Here is a 25,603-nt window from a genome sequence, read left to right as displayed (position 1 = left end):
ATGGTTATGAGTGACATTGAATTGTTTTTGCGTCACATGCTGTACAGGATTCTGCAGGTTTCATGGTGGAGGCTGTGAAGAACCTTGGCATGCTGAATGCAAGGGCTACTTCCATGGCAGTCTCGGCACGCAGAGGACTCTGGCTACGCCAATGGACTACGGATGCAGAATCCAAGAAAAGTGTGGAGAACCTACCCTTCACAGGTCAGGCTCTGTTTGGGGACGCATTGGATGCGTGAATCTCCACGGCAACTGCGGGTAAGTCAACCTTTCTTCCCTCAGCAGCATCACCGCCTAGGAAATCTTATCCTACGTCTACACTGCAGTCCCTTCAGACCGCGAAAGTTAGAAAATCCAAATCCACTTCTACTTTCTCTATAGGTGGTCGGGGGAAAATCCAGAAAACCTGCACCAACAGGTTTTCAGGAACAGAAACCAGGTTCTGCTTCCTCAAAATCTTCAGCATGACGGTGGACCTCCCAGCCTGGAGAGCGAGCAGGTGGGAGCAAGTCTAAAGGATTTCACTCACGTCTGGGTGTCCTCATGCCTTAGATCCCTGGGTAAAAGATATTGTTACCCAGGGGTGTACAGACAGGAGTTTCAAGTGCTCCCACCTCACAGATTCTTCAAATCAGGCTTACCAGCTTCGCTGACAGAAAGTGCTATCCTACAGGAAGCCATTCAAAAATTGGTTCAAACAAATGTCATTGTTCCAATTAAACCTCACCAAAAACACAAGGGTTATTACTCAAACTTGTTTGTGGTACCGAAACCGGACGGTTCGGTAAGGCCGATATTAAACCTAAAATCATTGAACCCCTACTTGAGGGAATTCACATTCAAGATGGAGTCTCTGAGAGCGGTGATCTCAGGTCTGGAGGAGGGGGAATTCCTAGTATCCCTGGATATCAAGGATGCGTACCTTCACATTCCGATCTGGCTGCCTCATCAGGCTTATCTAAGATTTGCGCTTCTGGACTGTCACTATTAGTTCCAGGCGCTGCCATTTGGCCTCTCCACAGCACCGAGGGGGTTCACCAAGGTCAAGGCAGAGATGATGCCACTCCTCCGCAAGCAGGGAGTGAACATAATACCATATCTGGACGATCTGCTGATAAAAGCATCTTCCAGGGAGAGACTGTTACAGAGTATTGCTCTCTCAACTCTACTACTCCAGGATCATGGATGGTATCCTGAACCTTCCAAAGTCACATTTGGAGCCGACAAGGAGACTCCCTTCCTGGGGATGATACTGGACACGGAAGTGCAGAGGATCTTTCTACCGGTGGAGAAAGCATTGGTGATCCAATCAATGGTCCGGGATATCCTGAAGCCACCCGGGTATCAGTTCATCAGTGCATTCGCCTTCTGGGGAAGATGGTAGCCTCCTACAAGGCTCTACAGTACAGAAGATTTCATGCAAGGTCCTTCCAACTGGATCTCCTGGACAAATGGTAGAGATCTCATCTTCACATGCACCAGCGGATAAGCCTGTCACCGAAAGCCAGAATTTCACTCCTGGGGGCTGCAAGCTTCTCACCTTCTCGAGGGCCGCAGGTTCGGGATTCAGAATTGGATCTTTCTAACCACGTATGCAAGTTTCAGAGGTTGGGGAGCAGTCACCCAAGGGGGAAACTTCCAAGGAAAGTGGTCAAGACTGGAATCCATCCTTCCGATAAACACTCTGGAACTAAGGGCCGTATACAAAGATCTTCTGCAAGATCAGGCCATTCAGGTTCAGTCGGACAATGTAATGGCAGTGTCCTCCATAAACTGACAGGGCGAAACGTAGAGCAGAGCGGCGATGTCAGTGGTAACAAGAATACTCCTCTAGGCAGAAAAGCACGCGGTGGTGCTCACAGCAATCTTCATTCCGGGAGTGGACAACTGGGAAGCGGACTTCCTAGGCAGACACGATCTCCATCCAGGAGAATGGGGCCTCCACCCGGAGGTTTTTGCAGAGGTAACAAGTCAATGGGGTGCACCTCAAGTAGACATGGTGGCCTCCTGCCTCAACAAGAAGCTTCAGAGGTACTGTTCCAGGTCGAGAGACCCACAAGTAGTGGCGGTGGACACCCTTGTAACTCCATGGGTGTTCCAGTCAGTGTATGTGTTTCCTCCACTTCCACTCATCCCAAGGATTCTCAAACTAATAAAAAGAACAAGAGTTCAGGCAATCCTCATTGCTCCGGACTGGCCAAGGAGGGCTTGGTATGCGGATCTTTTGGAATTACTGCTGGAGGATCCGAGGCCTCTTCCTCTTCGCAAGGATAACAGGGGCCATTCGCCTATCAAGACTTACCTCGGCTACGTTTGACGGCATGGAGGTTGAACGCCAGATCTTAGCTCGGAAGGGAATTCCGAACAAGGTCATTCCTACTCTGATCCATGCTAGGAAGGGAGTAACGTCTAAACATTACCATCGGATTTGGAAAAAGTATTTGTCTTGGTGTGAATCCAAGAAGTTTCCTACGGTGGAGTTTCAACTTGGATCGTTTCTCCTCTTTCTGCAAGCAGGTGTGAATGTGGGCCTACACCTGGGCTCCATAAAAGTCCAGATTTCGGCTTTGTCCATTTTCTTCCAGAAACAATTGGCTGCTCTCCCTGAGGTTCAGACATTCTTGAAAGAGGTTCTGCACATCCAACCACCCTTTGTGCCTTCTACGGCACCTTGGGATCTTAATGTGGTGCTGCAGTTCCTGCAATCGGATTAGTTTGTGCCTTTACAGGAGGTGGACGTCAAGTTTCTTACTTGGAAGGCGGTCACACTGTTGGCATTGGCATCTGCTAGACGTGTGTCCAAATTGGGGGCGTTGTCCCGCAAGAGCCCCTACTTGATTTTCCATGAAGATAGAGCTGAACTCAGAACGCGCCAGCAATTTCTTCCGACGGTTGTGTCGGCTTTTCATATCAACCAACCTATTGTGGTGCCAGTGGCTACTGACTCCTCAATTACCTCAATGTCCTTGGATGTTGTGAGTGCTTTGAAAATATATGTGAAGAGAACTTCTCGTCACAGGAAGTCGGACGCTCTGTTTGTCCTTTATGATCGTAACAAGGTTGGGTGTCCTGCTTCTAAGCAGACGATTTCTCGCTGGATCAGGTTTACTATCCAGCATACTTATTCTACGGCAGGCTTGCCGTGTCCGAGATCTGTTCAGGCCCACTCGTAAAGTGAGTTCTTCCTGAGCGGCTGCCCGGGGTGTCTCGGCTTTACAGTTTTGCCGAGCAGCTACTTGGTCAGGGTCGAACACGTTTGCTAAGTTCTACAAGTTCGATACTTTGGCCTCTGAGGACCTAAAGTTTGGTCAATCTGTTCTGCAGGAACTTCAGCACTCTCCCTCCCGTACTGGGAGCTTTGGTACATCCCCATGGTACTAAATGGAACCCCAGCATCCTTTAGGACGTAAGAGAAAATAGGATTTTTAATACCTACCGGTAAATCCTTTTCTCGTAATCCGTAGAGGATGCTGGGCGCCCGCCCTGTGCTTCATTTTCCTGCATTGTTACTTGGTTAAGTATTGTTTGTTCAGTGGTTGCTGAATCGTTTCAGTTTGGTGACCTTGGCTTTCCTTTTGTTATGTGTGAGCTGGTGTGTATCTCACCACTATCTGTGTGTTTCCTTCTCTAGAAATATATCCGTCTCCTCGGGAACAGTTTCTAGACTGAGTCTGGTAGGAGGGGCATAGAGGGAGGAGCCAGCCCACACTATTAAACTCTTAAAGAACCCATGGCTCCCAGTGGACCCGTCTATACCCCATGGTACTAAATGGAACCCCATCATTCTCTACGGACTACAAGAAAAGGATTTACCGGTAGTTAATTAAATTCCTATTTTCTCTTAGCAGTAGCCTCTGCGAGACATGCGTCAGACTTAGGAGTGCTTTCCTGACGCTCTCCATTTTTGGTCTTCCATCATTATAGAGCAGTCCTAAGAACCAAACAGGGTTACCTCCACAAAGTGGTATCCTATTTCCATCTCAACGAAGAAATTGTTGTGCCAGACTTCGACTTACCAGACCTCTGTAGGAGAGGTGTCCTTGGATGTGGTCCATGCTCTTCGGATCTATGTAGACCGTTCTAGTTCCTTCAGGAAAACGGATTCATTATTTGTACTCTATGGATTCCACAAGTGATTTTGGCGAGCAAACAAGCAGACCCTGGCTAGGTGGCTTTGCATGACTATCTCACAGGCTTATATGCAAGCTGGTCTACCTGTCCCAGATACAGTCTCTGCTTCACTCTACTCAACCTGTGGGACCTTTGAAGGCAGCACGCTGCGTCTGCTGAACAGTCACGTGGACTTCTGTCCACACGTTTCTCGGGTTCTACGCCGATACATTTGATACATTTGCCTCTCAAGATGCCTCATTTGGATGCAAAATTCTCCTCTCCACTTAGGAAGCAACGTTCTCCTTTCAGCTTAGGAGCGTCCCCTCCCTACCTCAACTGCTTTGGGACATCCTCAAGCTTATCCTTGTGGATACCTATGGACCCTGAAGAAGAAAATAATTGTTATGGTAAAACTTACCTTCGTTAACTATTTTTCTTTGGGAACCATGGGATCCACAGGGCGCCCACCCTGACACACCTGGCTTCAATGGGTTACTCTTCTGGGTCCCCAGTTCCTATCTCCTGATTGTGAGAGTGTGTTTCCTGTGTGTACCATCCTTCCTTCTCTTCTCTCCAGCTCCTGCTTTGGGCTTGTTAACCAAAACTGAAGAGTCTGAGCTGTGGGCAGAGTATGAGGCAAAAAGACCAGTGCATCTGGAGAGCTTGAAAAGCTTAACTGTTCAGTGCCTGAACCTGGTCTCCACCATCATACCCCAAGGTTCTCCCTGTGAATCCTATGGACCTCAAAGAGAATGAGTTAACGAAGGAAAGTGTTACCATAACTCTTATTTTATTGTGGCACATTGCCACTTGTTCCTAGCTGTGGTGAACCATTAAGGTGCTTCCAAACCTTTTTGTTTTATATGTTTATATAGCAGTTGTGAGTCCAACACTTGACTATATTTACCTGTATAGGCTCTTGTATAAACACAATGGGACATATGTAATAGGGTCTGCGTTTGCCAGAGGTGCGGGATGCTGGCAGATCTCAAATGTTTATTTTAAAGCAGCAATCATTTACAAGGCATGGTTTTACCTTGTAAATGATTGCTGCTTTAACGTTTGAGATCGTCCGGCATCCCACACCTCCAGGGAACTCTGACCCCATTATATATGCCCCAATAAGTTTAAAATAGAATTGTGATATAAGAGGAGGTCACTTGCTCTAAAATGTAGGTATGTTTGGAAAAAGTGTAGTAAATAGCTCTGCTTGATTACAGTAGTTGTCATGTATGACTGATACCAATTAGCTAAATGTTTTATTTCGCTCTTTTGCTGCTGTACATCCTACAACAGGGTGGCCTAGTTACAACAGAACAGAGTTAGGTGTTGCCAATGGTGTGTGAACATGCCAATCTAATCCATTGCTGTCGGGACATTTGTTATCCATGTCCAGTCAGTGATAGTTCTGGGGACTTGGCCGAGTGAGTGCAGTATCTGAGATTAAACAGAAGCCTTGCCAACCGGAGTATGTCTCCTGGTTAGTATGGACACTGGTAGTAACAGAGTTGCCTGATGTTCACCATTGTGATTGAGTATAACCTGTTACAGCCTGCCATCTACCATATAAGCTAAAGCTGGCCATAAATAATGATGGATAATTGGTAACTTGGAAACAATCTGGACAGACTTTGTGTGTGTTCAAAACAGCCAGAAAATCAAATCAAAATACAATTAGGATTAACCCATGGTATGGCTAATACATCATAATATATGTTAGTGTGTGTAATCATTAGCTGACCATACTGCTTGCACCTTTTACATGTTTCAGGTTCATTCACCTGGTCTCCCAACAAACAGATATAACCATGTATTGGCACTGTATTAGTGCACAGGACTTCATCTGTGCAATGCAGATGTGGCATGTCCACTGTTTTGTTATTGTAAGTTTGTTTTAATTTCTTTATCTTTTATTTTGTGCAAAGTACTATTAGTCATCAACATTCCACAGATATGAGATAAGAATGTGTTCAGTGTGCTGGGGGCATGCTCAGGAGCAGATTCTATCTGGGAAAAGATGGTCTCACTTGTCTACAACGCCTTCCAGCAGAGCACGGTAGTCATGAATTTCATTCTCCAGCTTAGACTTTAGGTTCAGGAGGGCTTCATAGTCTCGTACTTGTCGCTCTATTTCAGATCTGCAAGCTGCCAGCTCGTCCTGCAGACGGACAAGCAGTCGGTTAATTTCCATTAGGTTTGATCCATAATGATCCTCTGTATCCTTCAAGACATGTTCTAGCGAGTCCACCTGTCAATGAAGCAACATATAAATGGGTTATTTATAAATATAGGGCCTTTCAGTCTATCACAGATGCAGCCATATCATTGCATGCTTTGGAAATCCAAACCTTCGCCTGTATTCAGAGTTAACTGTATTGACCCTATCCATCTGCTTGTAATAATGCAGTAGCCTTCACAATTACGTATTTACACTAGTCCCATACTTGTCCGAAATCAGACCGAGATCTGCATATGTGCAACTCTGAACAGTCCGCAATTCTTCCTACATGATGGAGATGAACCTTTGAAACACAGGGCGGGATGTAATGGCGTCCAAGATCGCCATATCAGCCAGCATCCTGCACCTCCAGCGATCTTGGACGCTGAATGTTTAACAGTGGTAAGCAGGTTGTGGGCGTCTTTGTCAGGTGCAATTTCACTGGCACCGGCACCCAGGTTCCAACAGTCTGAGCAACCGATTAATGGGGTGTCATTAGGATGACCATTGGCCGCGGAATTAGTACAAGGACGCAGTAGCGTCTGAGTCCACATCTGAATCACCCCTATATACTATAGGGGTAAAAAGGATAAGTGCAGCCCAACTGAACACCTAGTTTTATGTGGCATTATATATGTAACATAACAGAATGTCTCTTACTGTACTTACCCTCACTCTCAAATCCAGAGGATCCTGTAATGCATCCTCCCAAGATCTTTAGTGGCATTGTGATTGGAATGTAGTTATTTTAAACAGGAAGTAGTTGGCATCGCGGCATACCCAATGTCAGCGGGCATGAAACCAGCTCCGGAATCTCGACACCTGTCTGAATGCCAGACGCAAGTGTGCCAGGGAGGGTTAGTGTCAGGTTGTGGTGGAGGTGGGGATGGGGGGGGGGGGGAATTCGGACTAATTAAAAATGTTAACAAATCGGCTGCTTGGGGATAATGACACGTTTCTTTTTTCTTTTTCATCCACTAGGGGTCACTGGAGTACTCTTGGGGATATGGACGGTGCGATTGCTGGGATAGGCATATTGAAATATTTAAATGTGTAACCCTCCTACCCCTCTATACTCCCCACATGTCCCAGTGTGTTTTGTGCCTTCACGAGGGAAGGTTCATTCTAGACGTCTCTATAGACTTATTTTTCTTCTACATATTTGTACTCTTTACTTTTTTCACAGTCCCTTCCCAGCTTACTAAGAAGCGTGGGTCCAGGACTGTGTGTGCTGCTGATATGCAGCAGAGGCTAGTCTGCACTCAGACAAAGGAATCCCACCATAGACCTAAAGCAGTTTTAGCTGATTCAGCTTTGACTGTAAAGGAGCTGGACGGAGTTTGGAAAAGCCCCATCGCAGCCTCCACATTGTAATGGGGGGGGGGAGCAGCTCACGCAATGCCGCTTCATTGCGCAGTTGTTACTAAGGGAGTGGGGCTGTCAGCTCATGCTGCCGCCTCGCCATGTGCAGGAACATAGTAGTTTCTCAGTATGCAGCCCGCTCTGCAGTGCCCAGCCGCGGTCAGCACACTGCAGCCGCTGGTCATAAACCGCTCCCCGGTTCAGCCTCACAACAAGCCTCCTGGATGTCGGCCGCGGACAGCTCACTGCTGCCACGGGCTGCACAGGGGGAAATAACACACTTCTGCAGATGGCCGCCACGTTCCCTTCATCGGCCAATCGGTGGGGGTCAGTAAAAACTTAGGGCTATCTGCGCTAAACGGCAGCCCAGCTCCAGCCGTAGTCAGCTTTCACATAGGAAGAGAGGACTGATGCATACCTCCCAATGTGACCCTCTCCAGGAGGGACACAATGCTCTGCTTCTGGACTTGTCTCTTAATTTATGATTGCCAACACCTGTGTTGAACAGGTTAATGGATTAGAAAGGTGTTTCAGCACAGGTGATGGCAATCATAGATTAAGAGGGAAGTCCAGGAGCAGAGCATTCTGTCCCTCCTGGAGAGGGTCATGTTGGGAGGTATGCTGATGCAGTGGTATGGCACTGTAACAAAACTTTGGGCTACCGCCGCTGGTCGCCAGCTGCTCCCCAGGTCATCCTCACGGCAAAGCCTCTGACTGGCCGTCACAGCTTCCCTTATTTCACCCGCGGACAGCTTTCGCTGCTGCTGCGGGCCACACAGGGGTAAATAACTGCTACAGATGGGCCACCACGCTGTCTTCATCGACTAAGCAGGGCTGCCGCCCGGCTCCACCTGCAGTCAGCTCTCCCATAAAAGGGGGAGAAAAAATACAGCAGTGGGGGCCAGTAAAAGGTCCATAGTACTATACGGCTATTAAGCCTATATAGGTACAGCAAGTCCCCGCAAATAAGAGGAGGCAATCATGAGGCCTTTGAATCAGACGGTCCACCATTGAGCTACACAGGAGAGCTAAACCATTGGACTTCTATATATACTACAGACTCTGTATATATATCAAATTTACTAAACAGGGAGAAGAGGGATTTTCTAGATCTTTTATCGGAATCAATATCGACCTGTGGCGCCGTTACGTGTTTATGTCCATTTTATGGGGAAGAGGGCCCTTCTAGACTCTCTCCTCTGGTTGGAGTCAGACCTGGTCAGTTAATATCTAATGACCCCAGAGGCAGTTTATTTTAAAGAAATCCTTGTGTTGCGCATGGTCCCACAGAAGAATATAGATCATAAGGACCTCGAGCAATTTATATTTTAGATTCAGTCTTTTGAGCCACAAAGTGGCTTCTTACAAGCGCAATTGAAGAATTGATAATCACCAAGACGCTTTCCAACACGATTTTTTAGATATTTCATTTACCCCTGAAGAAGTCCTTTAAGGACGAAACGCGTAGGGTTCATCAATTATTGTACACTACCGGCTTGCTTTGGATATCCTCCTAAGAGCTCACACCATTTAGGTGAGGAGGCCATTCCAGTATACCACCTAAGCAATCTGATGTGTATTTAATTGATTATATCATTGTGTACTTTTATACCATTGTATTTAAAAAGTATTTTAGTACCATTGTATCTTTAAAAAAAAGACTTTGTATTAAAAATCTTTTCAACCAAAAGTTTGTGATACTAACTGGGTGTATTTTCTGTTGGGTGAATATTTCTTCTGGTGAGTGGGTTTCTCTATAGGCCCCATATGGGAAGTCACCAAGTGAGAAAAACCCAAGAAGAACTCCAATCACGGTTTCTGAATTGATTAAACTATCAACCAACATATAATATAGTGCACTCTGTCTCGTGTGTGTGTGTGTGTGTGTGTGTGTGTGTGTGTGTGTGTGTGTGTGTGTGTGTGTGTGTGTGTGTGTGTGTGTGTGTGTGTGTGTATATGTTGCCCAGTCCGGCTATCCCCTAAAATTCAGTGGGGTGCATCATGCACGGTGTCTCTTTATACTCATAGGTGTTATCGAAGTGACAAAACAGGCTATTAAGCCTCTACTAATATGCTGAGAATATATATACTGAGGATATATGTTTCAAATAAAACATATGCTCGGGACGCCATTTTATAATTACTTCCTGCTTCACTGCAGGAAGGTGGTGTCGGTACTACAACACACGGCCACTGGAGGGGGCAGGGGTGTTAGTACATTTGTTAAGTAAAGCACAATCTTTACAGAACTTACTGTGTACCAGGGTGCACTGCACTCGGGTATACACACTTCAGTTTATTATCATGAACACGGTAGTTTCACTGTATTACTGTCTCTCTGTGTGCAAAAGTCATGATTATTGTTTTAATTTTTTTTTTGTAGTACTGAAGCGTACGGCTCAGTCACACCGATTTTGAACCTAAAAGGGCTCAATCGGTTGAAAAGCAAATGCAAAATCAAAAAACCTGCTTGTCTGCGATAACTGTGATAATCTGTTAAGTGATGGGTATTCCATTTGCACAGTGTGTATTGCAGATATGAGTCCGAAGAAGGCCTCTGCCCTGATCCTCCTTGCAGGTGGAAGGTGAATTGGGCCTTCCTTGAGGTTACTAATAGGCAGTGGCGTCACAAGGCGGGTGCGGGGGGTGCGGCCCGCACCCGGGTGTGACGCCTGGAGGAGGGTGACACCAAATGTCAGCTCCTCCGCACTGACAGGAACCAGGTGCTGCAGTGAGAAAGTCTCCTACAGCACCCGGCTCCTGTCACAGAAGAGGAGCCGACAGCGGACGGAGACTGGCTCTGGGGGAAGCCCAGCATCTCCGGAGATGCTGGGCACGCCCCCAGAGTGACGTTTTCGGGATCCCCGCTTAGCCACACCCCCTAAGTACAAGGGCACACCCCCTTTTGCCGCGATCGCGGAAGGAGATCAGGGGCGCGCACCGGGTGTCACCACACCCGGTGACGCCTCTGCTAATAGGCCAGCCTTTGTAGATCTCATCAGGGCGGTACGCATAGACTTGGCGTGATTTTAGACATTCACAGATGGGTAAAGTAGTGGACAAGGGTTACAATCTATAGTTTGTCTATCACAATTCTATCTGTGTCAAGACACAAGAAAGGGGTCTGCAATCATTATCTCGTGGATTCTTCCATTTAAGTCAGTTTCCAATGGAATCGCTGCGGTCAGTGATTGCAAGTTTAAAACCAGAATTCATAATTGCACTGGACCTCAAAAATGCAACTTACACATTCTAATTTGCCCGCCACAACAGGCCTACTTAAGAGTTGCAATACTACAAACCAGTTATCAATTTAGCCACTACCAGTTGGCTTCTCAACACTAAGACAGAATAGTCTCTTTCAAAATATGAGGTTTTCATTTGCTAGGAAAAAAGGCCGATTGTGTGTTTTCCTTATTCAGATTCTCTTAACAAATCCAGATACATGCTTTTCTGTGCCAAAGCAATTTCTGTCTAATGATCCTTTTTCCACAGACTAGGACAACTAAATGGGTAAACTATTTCAAAATAAATTATCCATTCCAGTCCCAGTTGCATCAACTCTTAAACAGACCATCAGCTGGAGGCCATGTTAATATTCAAATATAGAGCAGCAGAAGTGTTGCTTAGTCCTGCTTTAGTTGGAATTTGGATTAAGAAGACAGTAGTTGCATGGGCAAAACAGCTCAAGTTAGGCCTACAACAGGGTCTTTCCACAGACCAATTTATACTTCTCACCGATCACATTTGCTAAATTTTTGCCTACGACATCGGGGGTCATTCCGAGTTGTTCGCTCACTAGCAGATTTTAGCAGCATTGCACACGCTAGGCCGCCGCCCTCTGGGAGTGTATCTTAGCATAGCAGAGTTGCGAACGAAAGATTAGCAGAATTGCGAATAGAAAATTCTTAGCAGTTTCTGAGTAGCTCGAGACTTACTCCTACACTGCGATCAGCTCAGCCCGTTTCGTTCCTGGTTTGACGTCACAAACACGCCCTGCGTTCGGCCAGCCTCTCCCCCGTTTCTCCGGACACTCCTGCGTTTTATCCTGGCACGCCTGCGTTTTTCCGCACACTCCCAGAAAACGGTCGGTTTCCGCCCAGAATCACCCACTTCCTGTCAATCACACTCCGATCACTTCAACGATGAAAATTCTTTGTTCGGACGTGAGTAAATCTACTAAGTTTTGTGCTAAATTACTTAGCGCACTGCGTACCATGCGCATGCGCATTTTTGCCTTAATCGCTCCGTTGCGAAAATCGGCAACGAGCTAACAACTCGGAATGACCCCCATCTTTCGATGTTGGACAGGTCAGTTTCGGATTTCAGCCTGTATTATTGCTCGACCGCTTTTAGTTGCGAACTTGGCAATCAGCGACTGAGTCCAAATAAGGAATAGAGGTGTTGCCTTATACTGGCGATGTTTCTTTCGTCCTTAATTGTCCTTATTTACTCTAGAAATAACTGTACACAGTCACCGTGATAGAGGACGTGGGTTTCAACAATCCACTAACAGCCGTCAAAAAACAAAGCCAGCTGATGAACCAGTGGCATGACGGGCTTTCAGTTTTTCTCTGATCTTCCATTGTGGGAGCACGCCTATATTCCCAAATGTAATGTCTGTGATGTTTACTCATCTCGGTTCCATATTTCGACAACATACTCATCCAGGCTTTGTCTCAACAATTACTCCTCCAAAGGCCTTACTAAAGTACAATGTCCTAGTTCAGCATGGTTATATTGTCAGCTTCAAACAATCAAGCCTTGACCCGTCTCCACGAAATCAATTTCTGGACATGGTGGTTCTACATACAGTAAATCAACAAATTTACCTGACACAGGTAAAAGCACAAGTTTTCGTCATCTGGCACAGTTAATGCTCGAACCACGGGCAGTTGCAGTGCACTTGTACAGTCAACTGTTAGAGAAGATAGTGGCATTTTCTCTTACATCCTAGAGGATGCTGGGGTCCACATTAGTACCATGGGGTATAGACAGGTCCACCAGGAGCCATTGGCACTTTAAGAGTTTGAGAGTGTGGGCTGGTTCCTCCCTCTATGCCCCTCCTACCAGACTCAGTTTAGAAAATTTGCCCGGAGGAGCCGGTCACAGCTAGGGGAGCTCTCCAGAGTTTCCCTAGTAAAGTTTATTTTATTTTTTAGAGTTTATTACTTTACAGGGAGGCTGCTGGCAACAGCCTCCCTGCTTCGTGGGACTAAGGGGGGGAGTAGTGTCCGCCCTGTGGGGTCTGAGCCACTATCTCCGCTGACAGGACACTGAGCTCCTGAGGGGATAGATCGTTCTCCGCCACAGGGGATCGCTCACCCCAGCAGCATCCGCCACCCCCTTACAGAGCTGAAGATCTGTGGCGAGTGAGTCACCGACCCCCCCAGCAAGCCGGGGGCCGGTGTGAAGATGGCGGCATCAGGGTAGGAGCGCAGTATTAACTGCGCTCCGGAGGCTCCGGTACATAGTGCGGCGCTGTGAGGGGCGCCCTGAGCCAGCCCCTACACTGGTCACACAGCCTGTCGGGGTCCCAGGACCTCAGCCAGCATAAATCCTCAGACCAGTATAATCCTAAAAAGAGCGGGAAGACAGCGCCATTTTGGGGGCGGAGCTTCTCCTCAGAGTAGACCCAGCAGCGTTCAGCACCATTTTCCTGCCTGCACAGCGCTGTCAGTAAAGAGCAAGTCCCTCTACAGCAACTCCAGCTATCTCTCACAGTACCAGGGGGTTGTAGAAGCGGGTAGGAGGTTACAAAACGACTGTGATACCCATTAAGGTGCACAGTCAGTGCTGATAGGGGGTCTCCCTTTATATTAAAAGCGCTGTGTGTGGGTTGGCTCCAATCTCTGTGTCTCTCTTGCCATTCTTGGGGGTGAAACTCTGTCCACCCCTGTGTGTGTGGGGTGTCTGTGGTCTCCATTAAGCTATGTCCAGGGACTCTGTGTCATATGCTGCAGAGGTTATGTCCTCTCAGGATGATCCCATTCCATGTAATCAGGATTGCACTGGTTTAGCACAGATACCAGGAAGGGAGCCTGAGTGGTTATCCTCTATCAAATCTATGATTTCTCAGATTTCAAAAAGGGTTGCACAAAATAAATCTGCAACTCAGGCTTTACAGAACTCTATGGCAGTCTGGCCCAGTTCTGGCACATCAGGGCTCCCCGCTGTATATTCACATAAACGTGCTCTTGCACAGATCATGCAGGATGATACCAATTCTGATACTGCAGACAGTGACGGGGATATGTTGCGGGGGGCAGCAACTCTTGCAAAAGGGGTGCAGGTGATGATAGAGGCTATTAGGGATGTGTTGAATATTGCTGATACAACTCCCGAGCAGGTTGAGGAGGCTTACTTCACTGAAAATAAGCCTCGCTAACTTACCCTGCGTCAAAAGAATTAAATGCTATTTTTGAAAAGGCTTGGGAAAACCCGATTAAAAAATTCCAAATACCTAAATGGGGTGGTCTTCAGTATGCCGACTGTCGGGATCCCGGCGCACAGTGTACCAGTGCCGGAATCCCGACAGCCGGCATACCAACACTTTTTCTACCTCGTGGGGGCCCACGACCCCCCTGGAGGGAGAATAAAATAGCATAGCGCGCCACCGTGCCCGCTGCGTGGTGAGCGCAGCGAGCTCGCAAGGGGCTCATTTGCGTTCGCCACGCTGTCGATATGCCGGCGGTCGGGCTCCCGGTGCCGGTATGCTGGTTGCCGGGAGCCCGGCCGCCTGCATACCATACTACACCCCCTAAAAGGGTTCTGGTAGCGTTTCCTTTCCCGGTAGAGGATAGGAAAAAATGGGAAAACCCGCCTATTGTTGACGTGTCAGTATCCAGACACTCACAAAAGGTGGTTTTACCTGTTCCAGGATCTACTGCCTTGAAAGAGCCGGCTGATCGTCAAATTGATAATACGCTCAAATCCATGTACACGGCTTCTGGGGCAATACTACGTCCCACTATTGCCAGTGTTTGGATTGCCTAAGCTATAGTAAAGTGGTCAGGCACGTTACTTGAAGATTTGGATACTATGGATAAATGTGATGTTGAATTGTTTTTACATAACATTCAGGATTCGGCAGGATTTCTGGTAGAATCCATGAAGGACCTGGGTTCCATGGCTGCGGGAATTTCTTCCATGTCAGTATCAGCTCATCGAGGACTGTGGTTGCACCAGTGGTCTGCCGACGCGGAATCCAGGAGAAGCGTGGATACCCTACCCTACACAGGTCAGGCTCTCTTTTGGGAAGCGTTAGATGCGTGGATCTCCACGGCTACGGCTGTTTAATCACCCTTTCTTCCCTCAGCTACACCTACTCCGAAGAAACTATTTTCTTCAGTTACATCACAGCCCTTTCGGTCTACCAAGCCCAGAAAGGCCATGTAGTCCAACACCTTCTTTTGGGGAGGTCAGACCACGTCCAAGAAACCTGCGGCTGCAGGTTCCCAGGAACAGAAACCTGCTTCAGGTACACCAAAGTCCTCCGCATGATGGTGGACTGCACGCCCCCCGGAGGTGGAGCCGGTGGGAGTGAGACTCAGACATTTCAGTCATGTCTGGGTGTCCTCCGGCCTGGACCCCTGGGTGCAAGATATTGTGTCCCAGGGGTACAGGCTGGAATTTCAAAATCTCCCTCCTCACCGATTTTTCAGATCAGGCTTGCCAGCTCTGCTGGCAGGCAGGACTGTCCTGCAAGAAGCCGTCCAGAAGTTGGTGGAGGCACAGTTCATTGTGCCAGTACCACCTCACATGCAAAACAAAGGTTGCTATTCGAACCTTTTCGTGGTAACGAAACCGGATGGTTTGGTCAGGCCCATTCTGAACTTAAAATCACTAAACCCCGTTCTGAGGGAGTTCAAGTTCAAAATGGAGTCCCTAAGGGCAGTGATATCAGGTCTGGAGGAGGGGGAATTCCTAGTATTCCTGGATATCAAGGATGCGTACCTCCACATTCCGATTTGGCTGCCGCATCAAGCTTATCTTCGATTTGCACTGTTGGACTGTCATTTTCAGCTCCAGGCCCTACCTTTCAGTCTCTCCACAGCACCGAGGGTATTCACCAAGGTGATGGCCGAAATGATGATTCTCCTCCGCAGACGGGGTGAACGTATCTGGACGATCTGCTGATAAAGGCATCGTCCAAGGAGAAGCTGTTATGGTCCATAGCACTCACGACACAGCTTCTCAGAAAACATGGTTGGATTCTGAATCTTCCATAGTCACATTTGGAACCAACCAGGAAGTTGTCCTTTCTGGGAATGATCCGCGATACGTAGGTGAAGAGGGTGTTTCTCCCAGAGGAAAAAGTGTTGGTGATTCAAACGATGGTCCAGGATGTCCTGAAGCCAGCCCGGGTGTCAGTTCATCAGTGCATTCGCCTTCTGGGGAAAATGGTGGCCTCTTACGAGGCTCTACAGTACGGGAGGTTTCACGCTCGGTCCTACCAACTGGATTTCCTGGACAAGTGATCGGGATCCCATCTACACATGCACCAGAGGCCCTCTGGTGGCTGCAATTATCTCACCTTCTGGAGGGCCGCAGGTTCGGGATTCAGGACTGGATCCTTCTAACCACGGATGCATCTTCATCTCCAGGGCTGGGGCGCAGTCACTCAAGAGGAAACCTTCCAAGGAAGGTGGTCAAGTCTGGAAGCTGGCCTGCCGACAAACATTCTGGAACTAAGAGCCGTCTACAACGGTCTTCTCCAAGCAGCCCATCTTCTGAGAAATCGGGCCATTCAAGTGCAGTCGGACAATGTGACAACAGTGGCTTACATAAACCGACAGGGCGGAACGAAGAGCAGAGCTGCAATGGCAGAGGTAACAAGAATCATCCCCTGGGCAGAAAAGCACGCGTTGGTGCAATCTTCATTCCGGGAGTAGACAACTGGGAAGCAGACTTCCTCAGCAGACACGATCTCCATCCAGGGGAGTGGGGTCTCCATCCGGAAGTGTTCAAGGAGCTAACGGATCTTTGGGGCGTACCCCAGATCGACATGATGGCCTCTCATCTCAACAAGAAGATTCAGCGGTATTGTTCCAGGTCGAGGGACCCGCAAGCAGTGGCGGTGGATGCCCTAGTGACTCCGTGGGAGTTCCAGTCGGTGTACGTGTTTCCTCCACTTCCACTCATCGCAAGAGTTCTAAAACTCATAAACTCATAAGGAGAACAAAGGTCCTCATTGTTTCAGTCTGGCCAAGAAGGGCTTGGTACGCGGATCTTCTGGATCTACTGCAGGAAGAGCCAAGACCTCTTCCTCTTCAGGAGGACCTGCTGCAGCAGGGGCCGTTCGCCTATCAAGACTTACCGCGGCTACGTTTGATGGCATGGAGCTTGAACACCTGATGCTAGCTCGGAAGGGCATTCCGAAAAAGGCTATTTCTACCCTGTCTAAACATTACCATCGAATTTGGAAAAAATATGTATCTTGGTGTGAGTCCAAGCAATTTCCTGCGGTGGACTTTCAACTGGGACGGTTTCTCCTCTTCCTACAAGCTGGTGTGGATATGGGCCTGAAGTTGGGATCTGTGAAGGTACAGATTTCGGTCCTATCCATTTTCTTCCAAAAACAATTGGCTGCCCTCCTTGAGGTTTAAACCTTTTTGAAGGGAGTTCAGCACATCCAACCTCCCTTTGTACCGCCTACGGCACCTTGGGACCTTAATATGGTATTGCAGTTCCTCCAATCTGACTGGTTCGAGCCTCTACAGGAGGTTGAGGTCAAATTTCTTACGTGGAAGGCGGTTACTTTGTTGGCTTTAGCTTCTGCTAGACGTGTGTTGGGGGCTTTGTCCTGTAAACGCCCATACTTGATCTTCCACGAAGATATAGCTGAGCTCCGGACATGTCAGCAGCTTCTTCCGCAGGTTGTGTCGGCATTTCATATCAACCAACCTATTGTGGTGCCAGTGGCTACTGACTCCTCAATTACATCAAAGTCCTTGGATGTCGTAAGGGCTCTGAATATATATGTGAAGAGGACTGCTCGTCACAGGAAATCGGATTCTCTGTTTGTCCTGTATGATCCCAAGAAATTTGGGTGTCCTGCTTCTAAGCAGACGATATCTCGCTGGATCAGGTTCACTATCCAGCACACTTATTCTATGGCAGGACAGCCGTGACCAAAATCTGTTAAGGCCCACTATACTCGTAAGGTGGCGTCTTACTGAGCGGCTGCCCAGAGTGTCTCGGCAGTACAACTTTGCCGAGTTGCAACTTGGTCTTGGTCGAACACGTTTGCAAAGTTTCTCTTACGTCCTAGAAGATGCTGGGGTCCATATTAGTACCATGGGGTATAGACGGGTCCACCAGGAGCCATAAGAGTTTAATTGTGTGAGCTGGCTCCTCCCTCTATGCCCCTCCTACCAGAATCAGTTTAGAAAATGTGCCCGGAGGAGCCGGTCACAGCTAGGGGAGCTCTACAGAGTTCTCTTAAAAAAAGAGTTTTTTATTTCTTTTCAGGTTTTGTTATTTTAGGGACTGAGGGTGGGGGGGGGGGCATTGTCCGCCCTGCGGGGTCTTGAGCCACTGCTCCCGCTGACTGGACGTCAGCTCCAGAGGGGTCTGATCACGCCCCGTTACAGGGAAACGCTCGCCCCGGCAACCAGCCGCCAGCCCCTCAGGTGGTTTAGAAGTGGCGAGTGAGTCACTGTCCCCCCTTGCAAGCGGGGAGACAGTGTGAAGAGGGCATCTAGAGGGTAGGAGCGCGGTCTTAACTGCGCTCCTGGAAGGCTCAGCAGTACTGCAGTGCGGCGCTGGGAGGTGCGCCCTGGGCCAGCTCCGGACCCTACACTGGTCACATGAAGCCTGTCGGGGTCTGCGGATCCAGGCCAGCACAACTCCTCCGGCCAGTATAATCATTCAGAGAGCGGGAAGACAGCACCATTGAGGGGGCGGAGCTTCTCCTCCGAGCGGACCCAGCAGCGTTCAGCACCATTTTTCCTGCCTGCACTCACTGCCAAGTGGATCCAGGACCCTCCAGAGCAATCTCCAGCTATCTGTACGGTACCAGGGGGTTGTAGAAGGGGGGTGAGGCTGTATTATAGGCTGTGTCACCTATTATGGGGCACAGACAGCACGAGTTTAGGAGACCCTATACTCAAATAGTGCTGTGTGTGGGTTGGCTCCAATCTCTGTGTCTCTCTGCCACTCTTGGGGAGGAAACTCTGTCTACATAATACCCTGTGTGTTTGTGGTGTGTTTGAGGGTGTGTGACAACATGTCTAGGAAGGAGAGGATTGGTCTTCCCAGTAAGACTCCATACCATGTCATTAGGATTGCACTGTTTTAGCGCAGATCCCAGCTAGAGAGCCAGAATGGTTAGTCTCTCTGAGGGGGACTATTTCTCAGATTTCTGATAGGGTGGCTAGGACTGAGCATGCCACTTAGGTCCTCCAGTCCTCTATGGTTGTATGGTCTGATACTGCCTCCTCGGGGTCCCCTGTGGTACATTCTCACAAACGTGCACTTGCAATTATGCAGGATGACACGGACACCGACTCTGACGCTGCAGACTGTGATGTGGATGTATTGAGGGGGACAGCATCCCTAGCTAAGGGGGTGCAGTTGATGATTGAGGCTGTTAGGGATGTTTTACACATTTCGGACACAGCTCCAGAGCAGGTGGAGGAGGCCTTCTTTACAGATAATAAGAAGCCCCCCCTCACTTTCCTGGCATCCAAAGATTTAAATGCTATCTTTGAAAAGGCATGGGAAACTCCGGAAAATAAATTCCAGATTCCCAAGAGGGTCTTGGTGGCTTTTCCCTTCCCTGCGGAAGATAGAAAGAGATGGGAGTCCCCGCCGATCGTAGACGCCTCTGTCTCCAGGCTGTCCAAACAGGTGGTATTACCGGTCACGGGGGTCTACCGCGTTAAATGGCAGATCGCAAGGTGGATGCTACGCTGAAATCCATTTACACGGCTTCAGGGGCTATATTGCGGCCTACTATAGCCTGTGCTTGGATTGCTAAAGCTATTGCCAGGTGGTCAATCGCTCTACAGGAAGAGTCGTCTACGCTAGACAAAGGTGACGTTGATTTATTTTTACGTAATATTCAGGATTCTACAGGGTTCCTGGTGGATTCCATGAAAGACCTGGGTTCCATGGCTGCGGGGATCTCCATGTCTGCCTCGGCTCGCAGGGGTCTCTGGCTGCGCAACTGGTCTGAGGACGCGGAATCCAGGAAGTGTGTGGAGGGCCTACCATGCAAAGGTCAGGCTCTCTTTGGGGAGGCGCTGGATGCGTGGATTGCCACGGCTACCGCGGGTAAGTCTCCTTTTCTCCCCACAGCTACACCGGCTACGAAGAAGCCTTTTTCATCTTCCACGTCACAGTACTTTCGGCCCGCAAGGCCTACAAAGAATAAGCCTTCGAACAAGTTCTTCAGAGGTGGTCGTGCCAAGGGAAAGAAACCTGCTCCCTGCTTAGAAGCAGGACACCAAAATTTCTTGGGATCATACAGGACAAACAGAGAATCCGTAGAATAGGATTTCGGTTACCTACCGGTAAATCCTTTTCTCGTAGTCCGTAGAGGATGCTGGGCGCCCGCCCAGCGCTTCATTTTCCTGCGTTGTTTTTTTATGGTTCAGTGTTACCTGGTTCCTAGGTAAGTTCTGCGTTATTTACTGTTTCAGCTGTTGCTGAGTTGTTCCAGCATGTTGGTCGGATTCACATGTTTGTGTGAGCTGGTATGAATCTCGCCACTATCTGTGTAATTCCTTCTCTCGAAGTATGTCATCTCCTCGGGCACAGTTTCTAGACTGAGTCTGGTAGGAGGGGCATAGAGGGAGGAGCCAGCCCACACTATTAAACTCTTAAAGTGCCAATGGCTCCTGGTGGACCCGTCTATACCCCATGGTACTAATATGGACCCCAGCATCCTCTATGGACTACGAGAAAAGGATTTACTGGTAGGTAACCAAAATCCTATTCTACGGGTGGCAACGGGAATAATTCCCTCGGGTGTCCTGGACCGGTGGTCGCGTGCGCAACACATCCCACTGGGAGCCGGAAGTGTACCGGAAGTCTGATGCGCGCTTTTCACCCAAGGAGACTGTGAACAAGTCCGATTGGGTGAAACGCGCCCGTCAGCCTTCCGGCTCCCGGTGGGATGTGGTGCGCACGCGACCACCGGTCCAGGACCCCTAAGGGAATTATTCCCGTTGCCACCCGTATGTCGTCTCCTCGGGCACAGTTTCTAGACTGAGTCTGGTAGGAGGGGCATAGAGGGAGGAGCCAGCCCACACTCTCAAACTCTTAAAGTGCCAATGGCTCCTGGTGGACCCATCTATACCCCATGGTACTAAAGTGAACCCCCGAATCCTCTACGGACTGCGAGAAAAGGATTTACCGGTAGGTACCAAAATCCTATTATCCCGTCTTTTACTATTTTACAGATGGCGTTAGCTAGAGGAATTTGTTTAGCGACACTAAGGGTGCAGGTTTCTGCTTTGTCAATTTTCTTTCTGTGCCATTTGGCTCTTTTGCCAACAGTGCATACCTTCCAAAAGTGTCCACAAGGTTCAACCTCTGTTTATACCACCTACAGCTCCATGGGACTTGAATCTAGTTTTAGACTTTTTGCAGTCCTCAACTTTTGAATCCAAACAAGTGGTTGTTAAGTTTCTTACTTGGTAAACAGTTTCTATTACAGTTTCTGTTAGCGTTAGCTTCAGCAAGGAGTGTTTCTTGATTGGGTGAGTTCTCATGCAAGCCACCGTATCTGGTGTTTCATGATAACAGAGAGCAACTTCAGACAAATCCCACTTTTCTACCAAAGGTAGTATCCTCTTTTTCTATATATAACCAACCGTGGTTCCTGTTTCTAAGAAGGTTCAGGAACTCCAGCTTCTTTGGATGTAGTTTGCGCACTTCACATTTATGTATCCCAAACATCAACAGTACGCAAAACAGTTACATTGCTTGTTCTCTATAATGCAGTCAAGATAAGTTGGCCAGCTTCCAAGCAGACCTTGGCTTGTTGCATTAAGCTGACCATTCATCAACCTTACTTTCATGCTAGTTTACAACTGCCTGATTCTATTGTAGCGCACTTGTTCTGTGGGAACGTCATGGGCAGTAGGTCGTGGTGCTTCCACGACACAACTTTTCCATGCGGCTACATGGTCATCAGTGCACACGTTTGTGCGCTTTCACAAGTTTGATACTTTTGCGGAATCAGCATCTAGCTTTTGCCGTCTACTGTTACAGGTGCCAACCAGCTCTCCCGCCCAAGGGAGAAACTTTGGTATGTCCCAAGAGTACTCCAGTGACCCATAGTGGATGAAAAACAAAATAGGATTTTGGTACTTACCAGGTAAATTCTTTTCTTTGAATCCATAGGGGTCACTGGACGCTCACCCAGAGCAGTTTCACATGTCTTATGATAAGTTCAGTATATCTTATGGTAACACTTTATCACCAGCTTGTTTAAAGGTTAAGGTGATTGTTATCTATTGTCGTGTCAACTTTTTAGTTGTCAGTTATATTATGTGTCAACTTTCCAGTTGTCTGTTATGTTATGTTATATGTAATTCTCCATTGTTCATCCTCTCTTTCGCTCCTGTTTGGCTCAGCAAAAAATCACTGAGACATGTGGGGAGTATGGAGGGTTAGGAGGGTTACACAGTTAAAGATTTAAATGTGCCTATCCCTGCTATCGCACCGTCCATATCCCCAAGAGTACTCCAGTGACCCCTATGGATTCAAAGAAAAGGATTTACCTGGTAAGTTCCAAAATGCTATTTTTGATTCCACTATTTAAATTATTCTATATGGCTTTAGTGGTCAATGGGCCAGATTCAGAGGTCAACACTGTTTACATCGCTGCTGCATCTTCGTACAATGGGGGTAATTCTGAGTTGATCGCAGCAACAAGTTTGTTAGCAATTGGGCAAAACCATGTGCACTGCAAGGGGGGGCAGATATAACATTTGCAGACAGAGTTAGATTTGGGTGGGTTATTTTGTTTCTGTGCAGGGTAAATACTAGCTGCTTTATTTTTACACTGCAATTTAGATTTCAGTTTGAATACACCCCACCCAAATCTAACTCTCTCTGCACATGTTATATCTGCCCTCTCTGCAGTGCACCTGGTTTTGCCCAACTGCTAACAAAATTCCTGCTGCGATCAACTTGGAATTACCCCCAATATGCTACTAGCGCTGGAGCCATCTGAAGAACACCTTCTACTGACATTGCAGATCTAAGTGGGCCTTATTCAGAGCTGATCGCTATGGCGGTGATCATTCTGAAGTCATGTTTCTCCCGTGGCCGCAGTGCGCTTGCATTGCATCGTGATTGAAAGGCGACGGGTGTCGACGCAGTGTTGGGGGGGGAGCAAGAGACGCAGTCGTGCCATGTCCGTTTTTCGGGGTGGCCTGATGACACCGCCTGCATTTCCTACAATAGCAAAATTTGCACCCAACTCTGAATTACCCCCACTGTGTCTGAAGACGCAGCATCAGATCACAGTCTAAGCTTTCTCAAAATGGACAATGGAATTTCTCTGCTGGGCAAGTAAATCTGCTGTGGAAGATGCAGACCCTGGCCCCGGGACACCTATAAAATGAGGGTCACATGCCCTGTGTTTTGGAAAACAGTCCCCAGTGCTGCCCCTGCCCTGTCCCGCCCCAAAATTACCATAGTATGTCAATTGTGCTGCAGTTTAGTGGGTACTTCGAGCACAAAACAGGCCATGCACATGTGCAGTTGTCTTCAAGTCATCGGGTTTGCTTACAACTCTGAATCAGGCCTAATAATTCCAACCACAGCTTGATGTTGCTAGATCGCCTGAGCTGCGTTCCATTCAATGCCAGGCAACTTGGACAATGCAGGTAAAATAGTACTAGGGGGTAAATTTACTAAGATGGGAGTTTTATTTAAGATGGGATGTTGCCTATAGCAACCAATCAGATTCCAGGTATTATCTTCTAGAAGGTGCTAGATAAATGAGAAGTAGAATCTGATTGGTTGCTATGGGCAACATCCCATCTTAAATAGAACTCCCATCTTGGTAAATTTACCCCTAGGTATTTTCATTGTCTTTTCAGCATTAATTCTCCTGGTGTGGCTCCCAATAACTGTATAAATCCGGAATCAATGATCTCTTTTGTAGCCAAATATCTGACTACTGCTCAGTGTTCGTTGTACTGAATGTTGGTCAGACTGAGAAGCAAAGTGAGCTGACCATTTGCATTCTGCAGTATACTAGTTTACAGAACACCCTAAATGTGGTGTTTAATGTGAAGGGTTCTACTCACCGTCTTCTGGAGGGACTGACGTTCCATCTCTAAAGCCTGTAGTTGTCGCCGGAGGTCATTCACCTCATTCTTGGCTTGTTCCAGTGCCTTTGTGTTCACATTTGCCTCCTGGGACATGACATCAAACTGCAAGTGACAGAGTGTTTATTTTCTCTTTGGCATTTTATATTAGTAATTTTGGTAGACCTATGTATACAAGTTGAAAATAAACTGGTGTAAAAACAAAAGACTATTCATTATAAACATGTTTACCTGGTTTTATTTACTAATAAAATATTCTACAAGGATATTTTCTTAAGCATAATGGAACTTAACCCTGTAAGCTGTTGTATGTACAATTCATGACATTGCAATACTCTGCCAGTGTTCCGCACACCTTTGTTTAGTTACATATAGGCTTTGTAGATTTTAAAACAATAAATAACTTCTTATGTCAAAGGAAAGATAAAGTAGTATACATGGTAATAAGTTTTGTTTTTGCTATAGTTCTTTAATAAGTCTGCATATTATTCCTAGAGATGGACATAGCTATACCCTGGTTTGATACAGATCGTTTTTTTTATTCGGTGATACAGCGTGCATTATATATTGCATGGGCAGTACGGATGGTGTAATGGTTAGCATTACTGCCTCACAGCACTGAGGTCATGGGTTCGATTCCCACCATGGCTCTAACTGTGCGGAGTTTGTATATTCTCCCTGTACTTGCGTGGGTTTCCTCCGGGTACTCCGGTTTCCTCCCACAATCCAAAAATATACTGGTAGGTTAATTGGCTTCCAACAAAAATTGACCCTAGTGTGAATGTGTCTGTGTGTACATGTGATATGAAATATAGATTGTAAGCTCCACTGGGGCAGGGACTGATGTGAATGGCCAAATATTCTCTGTAAAGCGCTGCGGAATATGTGTGCGCTATATAAATAACTGGTAATAAATAAATAATAAATAAATAAATGCACTGATTCTGCCATGATGATATCTATCACAACACAAGGTAGGAAGCATGCTCAAGTTAACTTAAATTACCATGGCCTTTGTCAGACAACGAGAAAGGAGGTGTGTTTAAAATAAATACCTAAGTAAGGCGGCGCACTGTGTGAAGGCAGCTTTGGGAAAAAGAAAAATGCTACATAATTGCCATGATATTAATCATTCCGTCTTTTAGGTTACCCCAAAATTGTGCTTCTTAACAGTAGGGAACCTTTAATGGCGGCAATCATCAAGTTCCCAGAACTAGGAACCATTGTTATCATCTGCCTGGAGCAAAGAACTAGCACTGTCCCTGTATCAATGAAAACATGTATCTTGCCTTATTTTTGTAGGCATTCTCCGCCTCCGCCCGGTTCTGCTCAGCCATTTTTTCATATTGGCTCCGGATCTGAGCAATGCTCTCATTCAGGTCCGGTTTCTTGGGAGCGTCCACCTCTATCTTCACATTGTTATTGCCTATCAGAGCCTGTAGTGCCGCCACTTCCTGCAATACAGAGAAACAAGGGAGGCTGATATCAGTTATTATGCAGAGGATATATGCCCTTGCATGTAAACGTTTGCTTATTTTGGTCTCAAAGTTTAATTCTGCAGGATACTAGTTTACAAAAACAATGATATTATGCAGAAAATGTGGTGGTGGGGAAT

The 25,603-nt window shown here is 47.4% G+C and overlaps 1 protein-coding gene across 2 annotated transcripts in view; it reads right to left on the bottom strand.

Annotated features, from left to right (window-relative positions):
* Window positions 1-25,603, bottom strand: part of LOC134944972 (keratin, type I cytoskeletal 18-like) — a 76,289-nt gene that overhangs the window by 24,440 nt on the left and 26,246 nt on the right. For both annotated transcript variants that reach the window (XM_063933934.1, XM_063933933.1), the window contains 3 exons: window positions 25,278-25,442; window positions 23,968-24,093; window positions 6,141-6,361 (listed from right to left, as the gene is read on the bottom strand). In XM_063933934.1, coding sequence (XP_063790004.1) covers window positions 6,141-6,361; window positions 23,968-24,093; window positions 25,278-25,442 — 512 coding nt within the window. The remainder of the gene's footprint in view (window positions 1-6,140; window positions 6,362-23,967; window positions 24,094-25,277; window positions 25,443-25,603) is intronic.

The sequence above is a fragment of the Pseudophryne corroboree genome, chromosome 7, assembly GCF_028390025.1.
Source record: "Pseudophryne corroboree isolate aPseCor3 chromosome 7, aPseCor3.hap2, whole genome shotgun sequence".
Lineage (NCBI taxonomy): Eukaryota > Metazoa > Chordata > Amphibia > Anura > Myobatrachidae > Pseudophryne > Pseudophryne corroboree.
This window is presented reverse-complemented; position numbering and strand designations above follow the sequence as displayed.